The sequence below is a fragment of the Littorina saxatilis genome, linkage group LG1 (assembly GCF_037325665.1).
Source record: "Littorina saxatilis isolate snail1 linkage group LG1, US_GU_Lsax_2.0, whole genome shotgun sequence".
NCBI classification, from domain to species: domain Eukaryota; kingdom Metazoa; phylum Mollusca; class Gastropoda; order Littorinimorpha; family Littorinidae; genus Littorina; species Littorina saxatilis.
In genome coordinates, this window is record NC_090245.1 from 77,535,434 (window position 1) to 77,556,233 (window position 20,800).

At 42.1% G+C, this 20,800-nt stretch overlaps 2 protein-coding genes across 2 annotated transcripts in view; one reads left to right on the plus strand and one right to left on the minus strand.

Annotated features, from left to right (window-relative positions):
- The window catches only part of LOC138980246 (protein unc-13 homolog B-like), a 155,747-nt gene that overhangs the window by 27,336 nt on the left and 107,611 nt on the right, over positions 1–20,800 (minus strand). The window contains exons 23-31 of the mRNA XM_070353096.1: positions 20,269–20,369; positions 18,865–19,015; positions 16,814–16,882; positions 16,325–16,414; positions 15,442–15,704; positions 14,940–15,025; positions 14,013–14,139; positions 13,139–13,235; positions 12,589–12,732 (exon numbers count right to left, since the gene is read on the minus strand). Coding sequence (XP_070209197.1) covers positions 12,589–12,732; positions 13,139–13,235; positions 14,013–14,139; positions 14,940–15,025; positions 15,442–15,704; positions 16,325–16,414; positions 16,814–16,882; positions 18,865–19,015; positions 20,269–20,369 — 1,128 coding nt within the window. The remainder of the gene's footprint in view (positions 1–12,588; positions 12,733–13,138; positions 13,236–14,012; positions 14,140–14,939; positions 15,026–15,441; positions 15,705–16,324; positions 16,415–16,813; positions 16,883–18,864; positions 19,016–20,268; positions 20,370–20,800) is intronic.
- On the plus strand, positions 1,342–7,985 carry LOC138950786 (uncharacterized). Its single transcript, XM_070322508.1, has 2 exons — positions 1,342–1,742; positions 2,012–7,985. The coding sequence occupies exon 2, from the start codon at positions 3,423–3,425 to the stop codon at positions 7,983–7,985; it is 4,563 nt and encodes a 1,520-aa protein (XP_070178609.1). The 5' UTR covers positions 1,342–1,742; positions 2,012–3,422.

Below are 20,800 nucleotides of genomic sequence, written 5' to 3' on the forward strand. Positions count from 1 at the left end.
AGCATAATACTGCTCTTCTAAATTCATAACTGTAGACTACCAGGAACAAAAGAATGCACGCATTTCTACATTCTGAGAACTATGGCTAACTTGGCACGACCAGTCCATCACCACTTTTGAACGTAATTATCTTATAAGTCTGCTGCATTTTACTGCTGAAACTAAGAACAAGTCGCGAAAGGCGAAATTACTACATTTAGTCAAGCTGTCGAACTCACAGGATGAAACTGAACGCACTGTATTTTTTCACCAAGACAGTACAGCTTCGTCAATCCCCGCTTGAAGGAAATCGCTCACCTACCACGGGCAAAACGTAGTGATATTGACAAGCCAGATTAGCGCGGTAGTGTATTGTGCTAAGCAGGAAAGCGCGCTTTTCTGTATTCTTGTTAACTTTCTGAGCTTGTTTTGAATACAACCTATCATATCTATATGTTTTTGGAATCAGAAAATGATAAAGAATAAGATGAAATCATGACGGGCGTTGTGGCGGGGTGGTAAGACGTCGGCCTCCTAATCGGAAGGTCGAGGGTTCGAATCCCGGCCGCGGCCGCCTGGTGGGTTAAGTGTGGAGATTTTTCCGATCTCCCAGGTCAACTTATGTGCAGACCTGCTAGTGGCTTATCCCCCTTCGTGTGTACACGCAAGCACAAGACCAAGTGCGCACGTAAAAGATCCTGTAATCCATGTCAGAGTTCGGTGGGTTATAGAAACACAAAAATACCCAGCATGCTTCCTCCGAAAGCGGCGTATGGCTGCCTTAATGGCGGGGTAAAAACGGTCATACACGTAAAATTCCACTCGTGCAAAAACACGAGTGTACGTGGGAGTTTCAGCCCACGAACGCAGAAGAAGAAGATGAAATCATTTTTGGATCAATTTCTTAAATTTGAATCGTAAGACTAATCAATCTATTTTTGTTAATTGTGATCACATTTTAAGAGTAAACATAACATATATATATTTTTAGATTCAGAATGTGATGAAGAATACGATGCAATCAATTTTAAATCTGTTTGCAAAAAATCGATTTTAATGACAACTTTAATGAGCAAACTCATTAATTAATTTTTAAGCCTCCAAGCTGAAATGCAATACCAAAGTCCGGGCTTCGTCGAAGATTACTTGACCAAAACTGATTTCAACCAATTTGGTTAAAAACTGAGTGCGTGCTGCCTCAACTTTCACAAAATGCCGGATATGACGTCATCAAAGACATTTATCCAAAAAATGAAACAACTGAAGTCGCGCAAGGCGAAAATACAACATTTAGTCAAGTAGCTGCCATTTTTCAGCAAGACCGTATACTCGTAGCATCGTCAGTCCACCGCTCATTGTTACGACTCAACTCCAAACAACTCTTGTTTGGCCGAGACTGAAATATTTTGTTGCGCCATTAGGGTAAGAGTCTACGAGACCTTGGAGACGAAGTAATGACGTCACTAGTATGAGAATCTACATGTTGGATCAACGTCATTACTGCGTCATTAATATGCGAATTTACGTAACTCATGGAGTTGCATCGTGGGATGAAAACAGTTATTTGGAGGAAGGAAACGTGAACCGCTAACCATTACGGTCACTCTATTTGCCGGGTACTGAGAGGCTACAAGTGGGGAACAAAAATCCTGTGTAACCACCGATGAAAAGCCGCCGGCACATAACCTACCATCCCAAGGCCTGAGATGTAACCCGCAGCCGCACAGACTCGTAGAGTAGTGTCCGGAAAGGAGCATCAAGAGGTAAGGTGTCGTTGTAATATCGAGCGCCCATCAAGGAACAGCTATTATACACTCACATCTATGTCGCATATATTTGTTTTATAATGTTTAATAAAGTTAATCATAAACGTACATGCTGCAAGTTAGTTCGGCATATAGATCTAGTATTTTATTCAGTAACCATGCTTGGTTTGTCTGCGAACCGCCTGACATGAAGATAGGGCAAGAAATCAAAATTAACCTTGATCCTAGGATACCGTTGTTAATAACAAGTATTACCTTTGATCCAGGGGTTCGAGCGTCTAGGATCCGCTGGGATAAGGGTGAACTAATCAAGCTACGCCACCAGTGTGATCCACCAGCGAGGAGCAAAAGGAGTTTGTCTACTAATTATCATCATCATCCACTGATCTTCATCAAGTTCGTCACTGCTACGGTCATCATGTGAATCCAGGCTTCCATCAGGACATTCGGACTTTGTAACTAACCAGCCCATTTAAGATAAGTCCAGTTCGACATTAAACTAGCTGTCAATGCAAGAACAATTAACTATGAACGCAAATTCGTTAGATCTAAAATAGAAATAGTTTGTTAAAGAATCCGGAAATATTACCAACCAATAAATTTATTCATTAATCTAAATCATCAGTGTTTTACGAGATTGATTTGAAGCATGACTGTTGTAAAGTATTGAATATAACTTTGGTGTGTTCTTAGATATTGTATCTAAAACACAAGGTAAAAAGTGGAACTGCAACAATGGGGGCTCTGTCCGGAGATCTATACTGAACTCGTGTTCGTACCTAAGAAAAACTTGCATTGACAACTGGTTTACCCCATAAATTAGTTAGTCAATTTATCCGTGAAGCGACGGAATTTAGAATATTTTCTGGAAAATCTTTCTTCATTTCTTTCTTCAAAATTCAAAATCGTTTCCTGCTTCATGTCGGATTCACTCATATACAGACCAGACGGTGGTAAGTAGAATATTTAAATTATTTCTGTAAGAAGAAATTTTAAATAACTCCGTGTTTGATTTGGGTACATTCTGCCCAAAGAATCTTCGCGATCGCTGTTGTTCACGAACAGCGTTTTTGCTAAATTAATTCGTGGAAGGATTTCCATCTAGTTCGTCGAACAGTATCATAGTCATAAGGTAAGACATAGAATTGATGTTCGACAACTTCACGGGAAATTGGCAGTTTACTAACTAACTGTCGGTTCGAATTATACTCTCAAGTTCTGATCAAAACGGTGAGTGTGTTATAATTCCAACCAGGATGGACGCTCGATAGTACTAGGACCTTAGTTTAAGTTCAGATTAAATTATAACTCTAGTCGGAGTAACATTTAAAACGTGTTGCTTATTTAAGTTGTGCTTCACATTATTAGTTATCTATAACCCGCGGGTTGATAGTTAATAGTGGGGAAAACTTCTGTGGGTGTGTTGACAGACTGAAGGTCGTCATCACATAAGGCTTTGTAAGGCAACTTACTCAGCGACACACCGCTAAGTCCTAGTTAGTCGTTTCGGTTCAAGATAGAGACGAAGGACAGGTGTAGGAAAAATCACGTGCGCGTGTAACATTGTTTGTACCAGTGTTGAAAGGTTGAACAATACCTGCGGGTAAGAGTCTTCCATATTAGAGTACCACCAAGAGTGGATGTACCAAAGTTTTGTATTTTGAGGGATTACCTAAAATGGCTGATACCAGACATCATCAGCACTACACCAGATTCTCGTCAACCGTGGGCATAGACCCAGAATATACAGAAGGAGCAAATCTGATTGATATCACCAATCTAGGTGATGACGGCCACGCCGCTCAGCCTGTGAACGGACAGGTCGAGCAGACCGTTCCATCAAGTCCCAGCGTCAGTTCGATCAAGGAATTGATCACCATGGGGAAAGAGTTGGGTTTGGAGGGAAAGGAACTACAGTCATTCGTCCAAGGGGAGAGGGATAAAGAACGAGCAGCTCAAGAGCGTGAACATGAGCGAGAAGCTCAAGAGCGTGAACATGAGCGAGAAGCCAGTAGGCTAGCACTCGCAGCTCAAGAGCGTAAAGATGAGCGCCAATTCGAAGAGAATGAGAGAGACAGACTCTTTAGGATAGAAGAGCTGCGCATTCAGAGCGAGGTTCAGATGAACACGAATGAAAACGCAGCTCATCCTTCCCAATCCTCACATGACCATGATCCCCGTTTCATTCCCAAAATCCCTTACCTTGATGACAAGGATGACGTTGAATCCTGGCTCAAACAGTTTGAACACTATGCCAGAGATATGAATTTGGACGAATCAAAGAAAGCCTCCCGGCTGATATACTTCTTGAAAGGTAAGGCCCGTACCATCGTGTCCAAAATGGACGATGAGGATGTTGATGACTATGAAAAGGTGAAGAGCGCGTTATTTGAAGGATTCCAGCTCACCGCTGAGCAATATCGCATGAAATTCCGCAATACTAGACGTAATCCCGCGGAAACTTACAAAGAACACATCACTAGACTCGATCGGTACCTAACCAAGTGGATCGAGCTTGATCCGTGCGAGAAAACTGTCAAAGGATTAACCGATTTGATCCTACGAGAGCAGTCCTTGCAGTCAATGCCTTCCGATCTCGCCGTGCATGTCAAAGACCGGAACCCGATCAATGCCAAGGAGATGGGAAAACTCGCGTCCGATTATGAGCTGAACAGAAGCCAAAATAAATTGAGACCGACACCAACGCGAACTCCTCAGGACGGAACGAAACGTTTTGAGAAGGATCATAAACAATCACCTCAACAAGGTAAAAGATCTTCTTTGACACCGGCGGAACGCGAAAAACTCCGAGAAGCAGGACTATGCTTCTATTGTCGCGTAGGTCTACACCGTTCGAGCGATTGTCCCTTACGGAAAAAAGGCAACACCGCCGGAGCTGTGACGGTTGAAGATGTCCGACGCGAAACACAGGGAAGAAAATCCCCGTTAGATAAATTGTGTCGAGACTGCACCACAAAAAAGTTTTCGGATCTAGTTGACGTCAAAGTCAACGGCAAACGAGTGAACGCCCTGAGAGACTCGGGCTGTAGCTCGATTGTGGTGGCCGCACATCTTGTGCCGGCCGACAAAATGACTGGTCAGAGAAAGAGGACCACGTTAGCGGACAAAAGTAAAGTCCGGTACTGCGAGACCGCGATCATTCATGTGGATTCGCCCTTCTTCTGCGGAGAGACAGAAGTCGTGGTCATGGCGGATCCCATAATGCCGGTGCTCATAGGGGAGTTCCATGGAACTCAGAACGACAGGAGGAAAACACCGATTTTCCCTGTCAGAGAACCTGCCTGGTATCACGACAGCACTGAGACAGTCGCTGGGGCCGTAGATACCAGAGCACAGTCCAAATTGGACAATGATAGAGACAAATCTGCGAGTAAGCCAAGTAGCCGGGAGCCAACATCGGATATGTTTACTCCAAAGGACTTACGCGAGGCTCAGAAGACAGATCCTTCGTTAGACAGCATCAGGAAACAAGCTGCTACCGGAGAAGAGAGAGGCCACATGAGGGTCGTGGAAAAGAATGGTATCTTGTACCAGTCGACGTTCAATCGGAAAGGAGAGGAGTCTTTGAAGGTTATTCTTCCCAAATCGTTCCGTAGTAAGGTGCTCGCATTCGGCCATGATCATCCAATGGCAGGACACCAAGGTCAGCGTCGTACCGCCGAAAGGATTAGACGCGAATTTTGGTGGCCATGCTGTGGTGTTGAGATCCGCCGCTACTGCTTGTCATGTGACGCTTGCCAGCGATCCGCGCCAAAACACCTTACGAAGAAGGTCCCATTGGGCAAGATGCCAGTGTTCGATACTGCTTTCAGAAGAGTAGCAGTCGATATCATCGGACCTATTCTTCCTATGTCCGAGAACAAAAAACGGTACATCCTCGTCATGGTTGACTTTGCCACCCGCTACCCTGAAGCTGTCGCGTTGAAGGACATTCACGCCGAGACAGTAGCCGATGCTTTGTGGGATTTTTGGACTAGACTCGGTATCCCAAGTGAAATATTGACTGATAACGGGAGCCAGTTCACAGGCACTCTGATGCAGGAAGTCACTGAACTCCTCCGCATCAAAAGGAAAACCTCTGCGGTATTTCATCCAGCTGGAAATGGTTTGTGCGAGAGAATGAATGGCACGTTAAAGAACATGCTCAAAAAGATGTGCATAGAACAGCCCAAAGCATGGGACACGTTCATCTCTGCATTACTGTTCGCATACCGCGAGACTCCTCAAGAGAGTTTAGGTTTCTCGCCATTTGAACTGTTGTTCGGGCGTACTGTCAGAGGACCAATGCAACTCTTGAGACAGATTTGGACAGATGAGAGCGTCTCAGATGAGGTCAAAACCACTGCGGAATATGTAGTGAACCTTCGTGAGAGGATCGAAGAGACCTGTTTGCTTGCTCGAGAGAACCTGAAAAAAGCCTCAGTGCGATCTGCTCAATATTACGATCGTAAAGCCAAACCAAGGTCGCTAAAACCAGGAGAGAAAGTCCTGATTCTCAAGCCATTGAAAACAAACAAACTGGAACTCACTTGGCAAGGTCCATTTGAAGTGTTAGAGAAGTTGAATGATTTCGACTACAAAGTCCAAGTAAGGAGGAAGGAAAAAGTATTCCATGTCAACCTCCTCAAGTCTTACGTCGAACGTGAGCAACCTGTCACCGATGGAACAATTCCGGTTGCAGTAGTAGAAGAAGAAGAGGAAGAAGTGATCGTCTCAGTAGTGGTAGAGGAGGACGAAACCACTAACGACGACATCTTCAGGTTGGACAGTCAGAGGACTATCCCAACATTTGAGACAAAGCGCACAGAAGGTTTAGACCACGTGCACTTTTCAGAGAAACTCACTCAGTCACAGCGAACTGAAGCGAGACAGATCTGCGCGGACAGACTAGATAATCTGACCGACGTACCACTCACCACGAATCTGACTACGTGTCGAATCGAGGTCACAGACAAGAAACCGGTCTATATAAGACCACGCCCCATTCCACATGCGTATGTGAAGATGGTGGAGAATGAAGTCGAAGAGATGTTGAAGCTAGGAGTCATCGAACCCGCCAACTCAGCTTACAATTCACCCATTGTTCTCGTCAAAAAGAAAGAAGAAGGAAAGTACCGCTTTTGCGCGGACCTCCGTGGGTTGAATGATGTCACGGTGTTCGATGGGGAACCCATCACCGACGTTCAACATTTATTCCAAAGCTTAGGAAAAGCCAAGTACTTCTCCAAGCTAGATCTCACGCGTGGCTACTGGGGAATACCCATTGTCGAGGAAGACAGAGACAAAACCGCGTTTGTGACGTCACGAGGCCAGTTCCGATGGGTGAACATGCCCTTCGGGTTGAAGACCGCCACTGGCATCTTCAACAGGATGATGAGGAAGTTGCTAGGTCCCCTCAACCGAGACGATGTGTACCATTTTATGGATGACATCTTGATAGCCACTGAGACGTGGGAGCAACACATGGAAGCCCTGAAGGCAGTCCTTCAGCGGCTCAAAGAAGCCAACCTTGCAGCAAAACCGTCGAAATGCTACATCGGATTCGACCAATTGCCGTATCTTGGCCATGAAATCGGGCATGGAGAGAGGTGGCCAGAAGACGATAAAATCGTGAAGATCGTGAACGCCAAAGAACCAGCTACAAAGAAACAGCTACGCGCATTTTTGGGTCTCACGGGGTTTTACCGAGAATACCTGGAAAACTACTCGACTGTGGTCGTGCCGCTCACCGACATGACAAAGAAGAGCTTGCCAGACAAACTCAAATGGAGTGACGAGGCAAAGAAGAGCTTCGCAAGACTCAAACGAATGGTCAGTGAGAAACCAGTCCTGAAAATGCCTGATTTCGGCAAGGACTTCGTTCTCCGCACTGACGCATCAGACCGAGGAATCGGTGCGGTACTGATGCAACTACATGGAGAGAAGCTACACCCCGTAGCGTACCAGTCGAAGAAGCTACTCGGGGCTGAGTCCCGATACGCGACTGTGGAAAAGGAATGTCTAGCAACAGTCTGGGGAGTACAGAAGTTTGAAAGATACCTGTACGGACGACACTTTGTGTTGGAGACAGACCACCAACCCTTGAAATGTCTACAGAGGAACCCAACAAACCCTCGTCTGTTACGATGGTCGCTACAATTGCAACCATACTCCTTCACAATCAACTACATCCCAGGAAAGGACAACCTAGGTGCCGACTATTTGAGTCGCATCAACTGAGTTTCAGAGTCCAGAAGGAAAATTTGTCCACCCCGTTGGAGTAGTGAGGCCAAACTGGCCGCGACAGGCTCATGCGGATCTACTCCAAAAAGTGAAAACAATTGTATATGCATATTGTATATTGTATTGTATTGTATTGTATATTGAGTCGTATAAACGGAAACGAAATAAGATTTCGCTTGTCCACCCCCCGGGGTTATGTTACGACTCAACTCCAAACAACTCTTGTTTAGCCGAGACTGAAATATTTTGTTGCGCCATTAGGGTAAGAGTCTACGAGACCTTGGAGACGAAGTAATGACGTCACTAGTATGAGAATCTACATGTTGGATCAACGTCATTACTGCGTCATTAATATGCGAATTTACGTAACTCATGGAGTTGCATCGTGGGATGAAAACAGTTATTTGGAGGAAGGAAACGTGAACCGCTAACCATTACGGTCACTCTATTTGCCGGGTACTGAGAGGCTACAAGTGGGGAACAAAAATCCTGTGTAACCACCGATGAAAAGCCGCCGGCACATAACCTACCATCCCAAGGCCTGAGATGTAACCCGCAGCCGCACAGACTCGTAGAGTAGTGTCCGGAAAGGAGCATCAAGAGGTAAGGTGTCGTTGTAATATCGAGCGCCCATCAAGGAACAGCTATTATACACTCACATCTATGTCGCATATATTTGTTTTATAATGTTTAATAAAGTTAATCATAAACGTACATGCTGCAAGTTAGTTCGGCATACAGATCTAGTATTTTATTCACTAACCATGCTTGGTTTGTCTGCGAACCGCCTGACATGAAGATAGGGCAAGAAATCAAAATTAACCTTGATCCTAGGATACCGTTGTTAATAACAAGTATTACCTTTGATCCAGGGGTTCGAGCGTCTAGGATCCGCTGGGATAAGGGTGAACTAATCAAGCTACGCCACCAGTGTGATCCACCAGCGAGGAGCAAAAGGAGTTTGTCTACTAATTATCATCATCATCCACTGATCTTCATCAAGTTCGTCACTGCTACGGTCATCATGTGAATCCAGGCTTCCATCAGGACATTCGGACTTTGTAACTAACCAGCCCATTTAAGATAAGTCCAGTTCGACATTAAACTAGCTGTCAATGCAAGAACAATTAACTATGAACGCAGATTCGTTAGATCTAAAATAGAAATAGTTTGTTAAAGAATCCGGAAATATTACCAACCAATAAATTTATTCATTAATCTAAATCATCAGTGTTTTACGAGATTGATTTGAAGCATGACTGTTGTAAAGTATTGAATATAACTTTGGTGTGTTCTTAGATATTGTATCTAAAACACAAGGTAAAAAGTGGAACTGTAACACTCATGGCAAAGGTAGTGAAATTGACAAGAAGAGCGGGGTAGCAGTTGCGCTAAGAAGGATAGCACGCTTTTCTGTACCTCTCTTTGTTTTAACTTTCTGAGCGTGTTTTTAATCCAAACATATCATATCTATATGTTTTTGGAATCAGGAACCGACAAGGAATAAGATGAAAGTGTTTTTAAATTGATTTGGACAATTTAATTTTGATAATAATTTTTATATATTTAATTTTCAGAGCTTGTTTTTAATCCAAATATAACATATTTATATGTTTTTGGAATCAGCAAATGATGGAAAATAAGATAAACGTAAATTTGGATCGTTTTATAAATTTTTATTTTTTTTTACAATTTTCAGATTTTTAATGACCAAAGTCATTAATTAATTTTTAAGCCACCAAGCTGAAATGCAATACCGAACCCCGGGCTTCGTCGAAGATTACTTGACCAAAATTTCAACCAATTTGGTTGAAAAATGAGGGCGTGACAGTGCCGCCTCAACTTTCACGAAAAGCCGGATATGACGTCATCAAAGACATTTATCAAAAAAATGAAAAAAACGTATGGGGATTTCATACCCAGGAACTCTCATGTCAAATTTCATAAAGATCGGTCCAGTAGTTTAGTCTGAATCGCTCTACACACACACACAGACACAGACACACACACACACACACACACACATACACCACGACCCTCGTCTCGATTCCCCCCTCTACGTTAAATTATTTAGTCAAAACTTGACTAAATATAAAAACATCTGGAGATACCATACTCAGGATCTCTCATGTCAAGTTTCATGAAGATCGGTCCAGTAGTTTTCTCTGAATCGCTCTACACACACACACACACACACACACACATACACCACGACCCTCGTCTCGATTCCCCCCTCTACGTTAAAACATTTAGTCAAAACTTGACTAAATGTAAAAAGAAAGGTTGTGCCGCGATTTGCGCAGGATGACACAAAACCAAACCTATTTCCTGTAGTGATATGGCTAAAATGTGTATCGCACCTGAAAATGCAATAGTGACGTAAAATGTTGCTCCAGCCATAAAAAAAGATAACACACTTACTTAAAGGCATACTAACGCACTCCCGTGTTTACAAAGTGTAGTTTGCCCACAATCGATGTCAAACGCACCATAAGACCATATAATGACGATACGTCACCATGCGCGGACCATAATACATGCATTACAGCTTGTTCTAGCCTCTGAAAAAGTGAGGATGTCAACAAAGCCGCGGTGTTCTCTCCCTTGCATCAACGTTACATGTGTTGCCAAATCTATAAATAGGACGATCCAGATCAAAATGAAAATTCAAATATCTCAACATTTAAGGGGTCCTAGACCACAATATTTTGCAGGGAACTTAATTTAGTCTGTCTCCAGCTGTTGGTAAAGCAATTAGCGTGTATAGTCATCGAGTACATATGGCTTTAAGCTGGGTGTGTGTTTTTTACATTTAGTCAAGTTTTGACTAAATGTTTTAACATAGAGGGGGAGTCGAGACGAGGGTCGTGGTGTATGTGTGTGTGTGTGTGTGTGTGTGTGTGTGTGTGTGGTTTTGTGTGTGTATGTGTGTGTGTGTGTGTGTGTGTGTGTGTGTGTGTGTGTGTGTGTGTGTGTGTGTGTGTGTGTGTGTGACCGATCTTTATGAAATTTGACATGAGAGTTCCTGGGAATGATATCCCCGGACGTTTTTTTAATTTTTTCAATAAATACCTTTGATGACGTCATATCCGGCTTTTTGTAAAAGTTGAGGCGGCACTGTCACACCCTCATTTTTGAATCAAATTGATTGACATTTTGGCAAAGCAATCTTCGACGAAGGCCGGACTTTGGTATTGCATTTCAGCTTGATGGCTTAAAAACTAATGAATGAGTTTGGTCATTAAAAATCGGAAACTTGTAATTAAATTTATCTTTTTATTAAACGATCCAAAAATAATTTCATCTTATTCTTCGTCATTTTCTGATTCCAAAAACATATACATATGTTATATTTGGATTACAAACAAGCTCTGAAAATTAAAAATATGAATGATTAAAATTAGTTTTACGAAATCGATTTAAAAACAATTTCATCTTATTCCTTGTCAGTCCCTGATTCCAAAAACATATAGATATGATATGTTTTTCTTCATATCACAACACACTCTTAACACTTTCGTGACGGGATGCGACTATATTAGTAATAGCGCTGCAACGCCCACGGACGGGAAGCGACTATTTTAGTATTAGACATACAAGGTACACGACTCGTGATTGCTTCCCGGTTTTTGAAGCTTGCAAATAAATTGAGTTGTTTCCCTTGATACACTTGGCGTCCCCTTCTGCCATTTGCAAATCCGCCTGATTTGTGTGCGTTTTTGAGGAAAAAAAATGAATCAAAGGCGAGCCTTGTCTCGGGAGGAGATTCTTCGGATGTTGGACCTAGAGGATCCCGTAGAGCATGATTCGGACGTATCGTTTTCGCCTCACGAAAGCGATACAAGCAGTGAAAGTGAGGAAGAAACAGTCCCGTTGTTGCTAGTACGAGTCGGCAAACTACACGTGGTTGGCGGTGATACTGCTAGACGAACATGTATCTCGGAATCGTGCAGGAGCTATGGGGGCGTGGCAGCACTGATAACAATGGATGGCTGGAGCCTTCAAATCCTTTTGGAATTGTTCATAGGTGTACAGTTGGTACTTTGTTGTGAAAATGTGACTTATATTCAATATGGATTACCTAGACATCATTTGGTGAGTGTTAGATCTACAGTTTTGTTTCATTTGAGTCAGGATGCTGTGAGTGAATGCGTGATTTGCTTGTTTTTTTCTTTGTACTGTCTCCTTATTTCTGTGTACAATGTTAACAATATTTCAGCTAATTCATAGGTTTTACACCTTGTTTGGTTATAACATTATTTATAATACTTTCTGTTAAAAAATAACTTTTAAAAAAAGCAGTAGAAAATAAAACACACACAAAAAAACGTTAAAAAACACAAATTATCCCCCTTTCACCCCCCTTTCACCCCCCTTTGCTAAAACAAATCGCGTGACAAACTTATAAATAGCACGACTGAACTGGGCATCCATTTTTGAATTAGTACACACAATTTGGTGGTGATTGGACTTAATTCAAGCTTGCTAGACAGATTTCTTTACAGTTACTGATTTTTGGGAAGTTTCTTGGTGGCAAGCTTGGGCAGGCAGGACGTAAACGCCGTGGCAGTGCTAGTCACAATAGTGTTAAAGAGCTTACCTTGGCAAACCTCTTCATGTAGTTCTTGACAATCTCTGGGTCTGGACACTCCAGTTTCTTGATGACGTCGAAACACTGGTTGAGCTGAGTGAACACATCCACCACTGATGTGGAGAACAGGTAGTGTTCGGAACTTTTTTGGAACTGAAAAATCAAAGTAAAAAACATAAGTATGCTGGAAGAATTTGCAGATGAAGAAAAGAACAATTCCAATGGCAGTCTTTCCAATCTGCAGACTAGCTGAATTATAAGGCTGTACACAAACCTGAGAATGTTATCTGTCCATCACCTAATATGGGAGAGAAAAAGAGATTCTCTACTGAGATACTGAAGTGTCACTGTAAACCTATGATGTGTAGGATCTTCTTCTTGGCACTGTCTGCAATGAGCAGCATACAAATGTCCAACCCTCTGATTCCCTTTCTGCCATCCACTAATGCCTGATAGCCCTTGTTTTTTCCCAATCCACATATGCCTCCTCTCTAACTAAGTCAGACCTATACACAGAGAGCACGACCCATTACACCAGAACATAACTGCAGAGCCTTACCCCGTCTTTTTTGTCTCTTTCGTAAGCACCGTGCAGGTATTCCATGGACACATCATCATTCTCATTCAGCCACTGCATCACAAACGGCTCAAACCACCTGCAATTAATACATTAAACCAACAGTGATACCTTGTGCAGTTGTTAATAATCAAATCAGTGATTGCACTTGGCTATCCTTCTGCAATTAAGCATGCTAGTTACCGAAGAGAAAACCTTCAGAAGAACAGACAAGAAAGAAAAGAGCACCAAACACGTCTACACTTGACGAAACCACACGGTCAATTAAGGATTTCCCGCAATCGCTCTCACGTGACCTAATTCCTCTCGGAGTTGTGGGAGATAAAACATGAATAGCATTCAGCCCTTCCACACTGACATAGGTATCAGATTACTGCGAGTATGATACTGTCAAGGACTAACAATGTGAGAAGGGACTGTTACCGTAGCACACATAGGATTGAAACCCTCCATAACCAACTAAAAGAACAGTTTTACTGCTGTATAGGCGGGGAGGTAGCTCAGTCGGTAGCGTGCTGGATTTGTATCCAGTTGGCCGCTGTCAGCGTGAGTTCGTCCCCACGTTCGGCGAGAGATTTATTTCTCAGAGTCAACTTTGTGTGCAGACTCTCCTCGGTGTCCGAACACCCCCGTGTGTACACGCAAGCACAAGACCAAGTGCGCACGAAAAAGATCCTGTAATCCATGTCAGAGTTCGGTGGGTTATAGAAACATGAAAATACCCAGCATGCTTCCTCTGAAAGCGGCGTATGGCTGCCTAAATGGCGGGGTAAAAACGGTCATACACGTAAAAGCCGTGGGAGTTTCAGCCCATGAACGAACAAACAAACTGCAGTATAAAGACTGGTCAACTTACGTAGGGTACTCGGGCACAGATCCCTTGTACTGAGGCACATCGGCGATATATTTTGTGTACAACCACTTGCACTTAAAATGGAGGTTCATGTACTCCGAACTCTTGCACATCCGCTGACTCTCATGTTCTGCAAAAGATCAAACATGTGAGAAAAAACAACTATGCAGCAGCATCCAAAAGTCAAGTTCCAGCAACAAAAACAAATAAATCAAAACTGAAAGCAAGGAAAGCAGCATCCAAAAGTCAAGTTCCAGCAACAAAAACAAATAAATCAAAACTGAAAGCAAGGAAAGCAGCATCCAAAAATCAAGTTCCAGCAACAAAACAAATAAATCAAAACTGAAAGCAAGGAAAAGGGAAACATCAGATTGCAAAGTATCAAATAACAAACAAATCAATAAACCACACGTGCACACACTGACTCACACTCACAAAGCAAAAACTTCCAAAGCAAAAACTTTCAAACCCAAAAAAGAAATCCCACACTATGAATTAACTATGCAAGTTTTTTATCAATTACATGTAACACAATATATGAGGATGAATTTCTTCTGAGTGTCATTATACCTCACTAAAGATTACTTCTTAATTTAACATGGTTACAGGTGAAAAAAAGTATGCCTAGCAAATTAAAGAAAAAAAAATAAAAAAAAATAAAATAAAATAAGCAATTTATGAAAGAAAGGTGATATGGGACCTCGTTCATGTGTATGGAGACAAACTGATAAATGTCATACACCAAAGAGAGAGAGAGAGAGAGAGAGAGAGAGAGAGAGAGAGAGAGAGAGAGAGAGAGAGAGAGAGAGAGAGAGAGAGAGAGAGAGAGAGAGAGAGAGAGAGAGAGAGAGAGAGAGAGAGAGAGAGAGAGAGAGAGAGAGAGAGAGAGAGAGAGAGAGCCAAGCAAAGAAGTACAAAATGAAGGTGTACCTTTGAGAGCAATGCAGAGGTCCTGTGACAACTGGTTCCACATCATATAGGCACTGACCTGTCCCACGTTGAGCTCTTGTGGGAACCTGAGCAACAATGCCGCATGTCACAATATGTTCAAAGAATATAATGGTCTGTTTCAAAACATTGACAATCTGAGAGAACAGATCTTCAAAATTAGGCGGGCCTGTAATCCATACAATACAGGCAGCATGATTTTTCTTCTGGTCTTAAGGCATTTCAGAGGCAATTTTAAAACCAAAATATCCGCAGCTTTCCAACATTCATGGTATGCTGGCATGGAAAAGTTCTTGTACTTTATCTTTTTGAGACATTTTTTCTCTCTCCATTTTTCAGCTTCAAATCTTAACACAGACTGAAATACAATATGAAAATAAAAAACTGTCGTAAATCATTACAGCTGGAATACTTCCTGCAAGTAGTAAACATCTGACCTTTTCTTCTGCACATAATACCAGTTTCACTTTGCCCTTTAACTCACTGGTTTAATACTGGAGTGTAGCTATTTTTATCCTCTTCTATCACCGAGACGACCAAGGCTATCAGTTTGTGCCAGAAGTCCAGGCTCCGCGATGACGGTCCGTCCTGGTCCGTGGCCGTCTGTTCTGAGGGGTCCGTCTGAAACTCTCGCTGATACAGCTCGTAGCAGTTGTCGAACAGGAACTTGTAGGTGGACTTGATGCAGGCGATGACGCAGTCTTTGACCACGGTACCTGCCCGTGGGGGACTGCTCAGCTCTTGCACCTGGGAGAGAATACACTAGGTGTCAAGACTCTACAATCTTGTCTGATGTGACGAAACGAGAAAAATCAAGACTGAACAAGTACAAACCAGAGAACAAGAAAGCACCATAGAAAACACTAAAAATGCATGCATACACACACAGTGATGCACACACACACACACACACACACACACACACACACACACACACACACACACACACACAAACACTCCAAATGAACCAACAACAAAATATTCACCCACAGTGAAAGCAGATCTTTATGAATGATGAACTAAGCATAAACCTTATTAGTTCTGTGCACTATATAGTGAAGTGGGCCTTGACCTTTTTAAGTGCTCATGACTGCAGCTGAGTATGCTTCACTTCACAGATCATAAACGTGCATATATCCAGGCCCCTACGCTATACTAACCAAGACACAACACACATTGATGAATAATATTCCCCAGTTGGCATGACAGCTCTTCCCCAGGAGACTAATAAGAAGAGGTTACAGGCCGAGTCTCAGTGGATATTAAAAATAATGGTCGAAGTTGGCAGATCATGAACAATGCGAGCTTCAGTCCTGATCAACTTAGGCATAAAGGTGTTCTGGCAATAGTAAATGAAAGTGATTTACCTTCATGCGGAAGAATGTAATACTAGTGAGAAGATCGACTGTAGACTTCAAGTCTTTCATGCGGCCTGCGTCTGATGCAGGGAAGTTGTTCTGAAACATGTGAGAAAAAATTGATGAAAATGCATAAGTTTTGAAATCAACTTTCTCTTCGCTTAAGTTTCATGAAGCACCTGGCACCTAATATTATAGTGGAGTTCACTTTCGTGTGTCTGCTTATCACAACATTCAACCATTCAGACAAAAAACAACAACAACCTTAAAAAGGAATGTTTTGTTTTGTCTGATTATTATACATTCCATTAACTAATTAATCTTTCTATTACATGTATTTTTTTGTTTTTCTCAAAACACATAAAAAAGTTGCAGTACATGTACACAGGAACAGGCTTAGACTAACGCTTCACACCCCCAACACCCCAAATCCATCAAATTTTAATAATTCACTCAACGACTGAAATGATGACTGTTGAGTCAGAAGCTGTTACTCACCCGATACATTGACAGGTCTATTCTGAGAGAGTTGTGTAGCTGATCCAGCAACTTGACAAACTTCTCTTTCTGCAAAATATACCAGTATAACAATTGAATAAATACAAACATGCAGTGCTAATTCAAATAGCACATTTGTAATTCAGTCAAAAAAGATTTACAGAGTTTAGTTTGTAAAAAGCAATACATATGAATGCAAACTCATAATTTGCTTGACAATATTAAACAAGAAGGGCAAAGCCCATACGACTCACATGCTTGACCTTGACCTTTACATGACCTTGACCTTCAGGGTCAAGGTCAAATAACTAAACCTAGCAATGACATCATACACTAAGAACTGCTTTACACATTTTCCCTACCAAAATACATGTGACCTTGACCCAAGGTCAAGGTCATCCAAGGTCATGCAACACAAAGCTGTTAATTCAAGACATAGGAAGTACAATGGTGCTTATTGGCTCTTTCTACCATGAGATATGGTCACTTTTAGTGGTTCACTACCTTATTTTGGTCACATTTCATAAGGGTCAAAGTGACCTTGACCTTGATCATATGTGACCAAATGTGTCTCATGATGAAAGCATAACATGTGCCCCACATAATTTTTAAGTTTGAAACAGTTATCTTCCATAGTTCAGGGTCAAGGTCACTTCAAAATATGTATACAATCCAACTTTGAAGAGCTCCTGTGACCTTGACCTTGAAGCAAGGTAAACCAAACTGGTATCAAAAGATGGGGCTTACTTTGCCCTATATATCATATATAGGTGAGGTATTGAATCTCAAAAACTTCAGAGAAAATGGGAACAAGAAGAGCAAACGCTCGATCGAGTCACTTTCGCAGTTCTGAATATTATATGAGGCATCAGATGGACAGGAAGAAATTGCTATTCACAACACAATACAGATGTAAATAATTTGATGTAAAGAATAATCCTATAAAGTTTGAATCAAATCCGATGAATAGTTTCAGAGATATGATATTTCAATTTTTTTCCTTCAAGACATACCTGTGACCTTGAAAAAGGTCAAAGGTCACCAAAGCAGACGTCAAAGTGTAGAGGTCACTGGGAGTCACGTTCACATAAAATTTGAGCCCGGTCACTTTTATAGTTTCCGAGAAAAGCCCAACGTTAAGTTGTGTGTTGCCGAACAGAAAAGGCTAGTTATCTCCCTTGTTTTTCTGATAACGTTCGTAAAAGGCTACAGATGTAAATACTTTGATGTAAAGAATAATCCTACAAAGTTTCAATCACATCCGATGAACTTTGTCAAAGATATAAAATGTCTAATTTTTCCTTTGACGCTGACCTGTGACCTTGAAAAAGGTCAAAGGTCAACGAAACCATCGTTAAAGTGTAGAGGTCATTGGAGGTCACGACTAAACAAAATATGAGCCGGATCGCTTTGATAGTTTCCGAGAAAAGTCCAACGTTAAGGTGGTGTCTACGGACGGCCGGCCGGACGGCCGGCCGGCCGGCCGGCCGGACAGACTAACACTGACCGATTACATAGAGTCACTTTTTCTCAAGTGACTCAAAAATGGGAAAAATAGCTGTTTTTTAGATAACATTTATGGCCCCTGCGACCTTGACCTTAAAGCAAGGTCAAGATGCTATGTATGTTTTTTGGGGCCTTGTCATCATACACCATCTTGCCAAATTTGGTACTGATAGACTGAATAGTGTCCAAGAAATATCCAACGTTAAAGTTTTCCGGACGGCCGGCCGGCTGGCCGAACGGCCGGCCGAACGGACGGGGCCGGGGGGGACGGACGGACGGACGACTCGGGTGAGTACATAGACTCACTTTTGCTTCGCATGTGAGTCAAAAAACCACACACTTAAACAACAACAGCACAAAAAAGCATATATCTCAGTAAACAGAACTTAAACATAAAATCTCATTTCTACAATAAAACCATGTTTTGCTTGAAGCGTTGGTATGATCTAGTGAAACAATAAACTCCATAACTACATCTTTGTAGTTGTGCACATAAGAGTAACATCTTTTGGACTCCTCCCTCTTTCCAGCCCAGTGGTACTGACCCCAAAGTTGGATGCGGCAAAGCGATCACTGGCGGAGACAGCAGTGGTGGTGGCAGTATGTGCATAGAAGGCATTGATGTTGGCCAGGAGCGTGGACATGAGAGCTGGGACACCCGCACACATGTACTTGGTCGACAGGCACGAGAAGTGTCTGCAATCATCCCCACCGCCATGTAAGACAAGGCAAATGGACACCTTCTCTTGTCCCTTTGTTATCTCTAAAATATACCAATCATGACAGGTCACCTGCAATGTAGGAACTCTTTTGGCTGGTCCCAAGGGTGAACGTTCTTTCATTGCAGGCACCACTGTACACGCAACAGATGTGATCCCTATTAACATTGTGCGTGGAGTATTTTGCAAGCGATTATGTTGTATTTGCTAACAAATATGAAGCATGTTTCCCCCAGAAAGTAATCACTCGATCCAATGTGGAAACGAGCCAAAGTAATTGTAACAAGAAGGGCAAAGCCCATACGACTCACATGCTTTACACATTTTTCCTACCAAAATACATGTGACCTTGACCCAAGGTCAAGGTCATCCAAGGTCATGCAACACAAAGCTGTTAATTCAAGACATAGGAAGTACAATGGTGCTTATTGGCTCTTTCTACCATGAGATATGGTCACTTTTAGTGGTTCACTACCTTATTTTGGTCACATTTCATAAGGGTCAAAGTGACCTTGACCTTGATCATATGTGACCAAATGTGTCTCATGATGAAAGCATAACATGTGCCCCACATAATTTTTAAGTTTGAAACAGTTATCTTCCATAGTTCAGGGTCAAGGTCACTTCAAAATATGTATACAATCCAACTTTGAAGAGCTCCTGTGACCTTGACCTTGAAGCAAGGTAAACCAAACTGGTTTCAAAAGATGGGGCTTACTTTGCCCTATATATCATATATATGTGAGGTATTGAATCTCAAAAACTTCAGAGAAAATGGGAAAAATGTGAAAAATAGCTGTTTTTTAGGCAACATTTATGGCCCCTGCGACCTTGACCTTGAAGCAAGGTCAAGATGCTATGTATGTTTTTTGGGGCCTTGTCATCATACACCATCTTGCCAAATTTGGTACTGATAGACTGAATAGTGTCCAAGAAATATCCAACGTTAAAGTTTTCCGGACGTCCGGACGTCCAGATGGACGGACGGACGACTCGGGTGAGTACATAGACTCACTTTTGCTTCGCATGTGAGTCAAAAATACAGTGAGTACATTACACTTCAAACAAAAAAAAAGTTCTTAACCCCAAAACAACATTTTCTGTTTGACATTGAAATGGGCTAAGTTATATGATATGCTGACCTGACTGTGCAGGCCCTGAAATTACTTCCACTCATTCTGCCTTTCCTGTTCACATGCAAAGCTAGTGAAAGAACAGGGAAACACTCACGTCATGGCTTGGTATATGGACTCTATACCATATCTCATGGCAAACTCGTCCACAATTTCTTGACCCGGCTCGTCAAAGTACACCTTCCAGGCCTCATCCTGCTGTAAATAAGGAACAAATTCATTATGGTATTATTTTTCTCCTCTCAATTTAACATGGCTATCATTTCACAACACTTTCAGGTGTTATTCTTTTTTCCTTCACACATTTCTGTCCCAGTTACATGCCACTTTTCATTATACTTTTTAAATGTTTGTGTGTGTATCCTGAGTCAAGTCTTGGAAGAGTTTCAATGAAAATAACTCACACAAATTTGGTCATCTATCCACAAAATATATTGACAAATTGGCAAGTCCACGCCTGGTGGGTTAAGGGTGGAGATTTTTCCGATCTCCCAGGTCAACTTATGTGCAGACCTGCTAGTGCCTTATCCCCCTTCGTGTGTATACACAAGCACAAGACCAAGTGCGCACGGAAAAGATCCTGTAATCCAAGTCAGAGTTCGGTGGGTTCTAGAAACACAAAAATACCC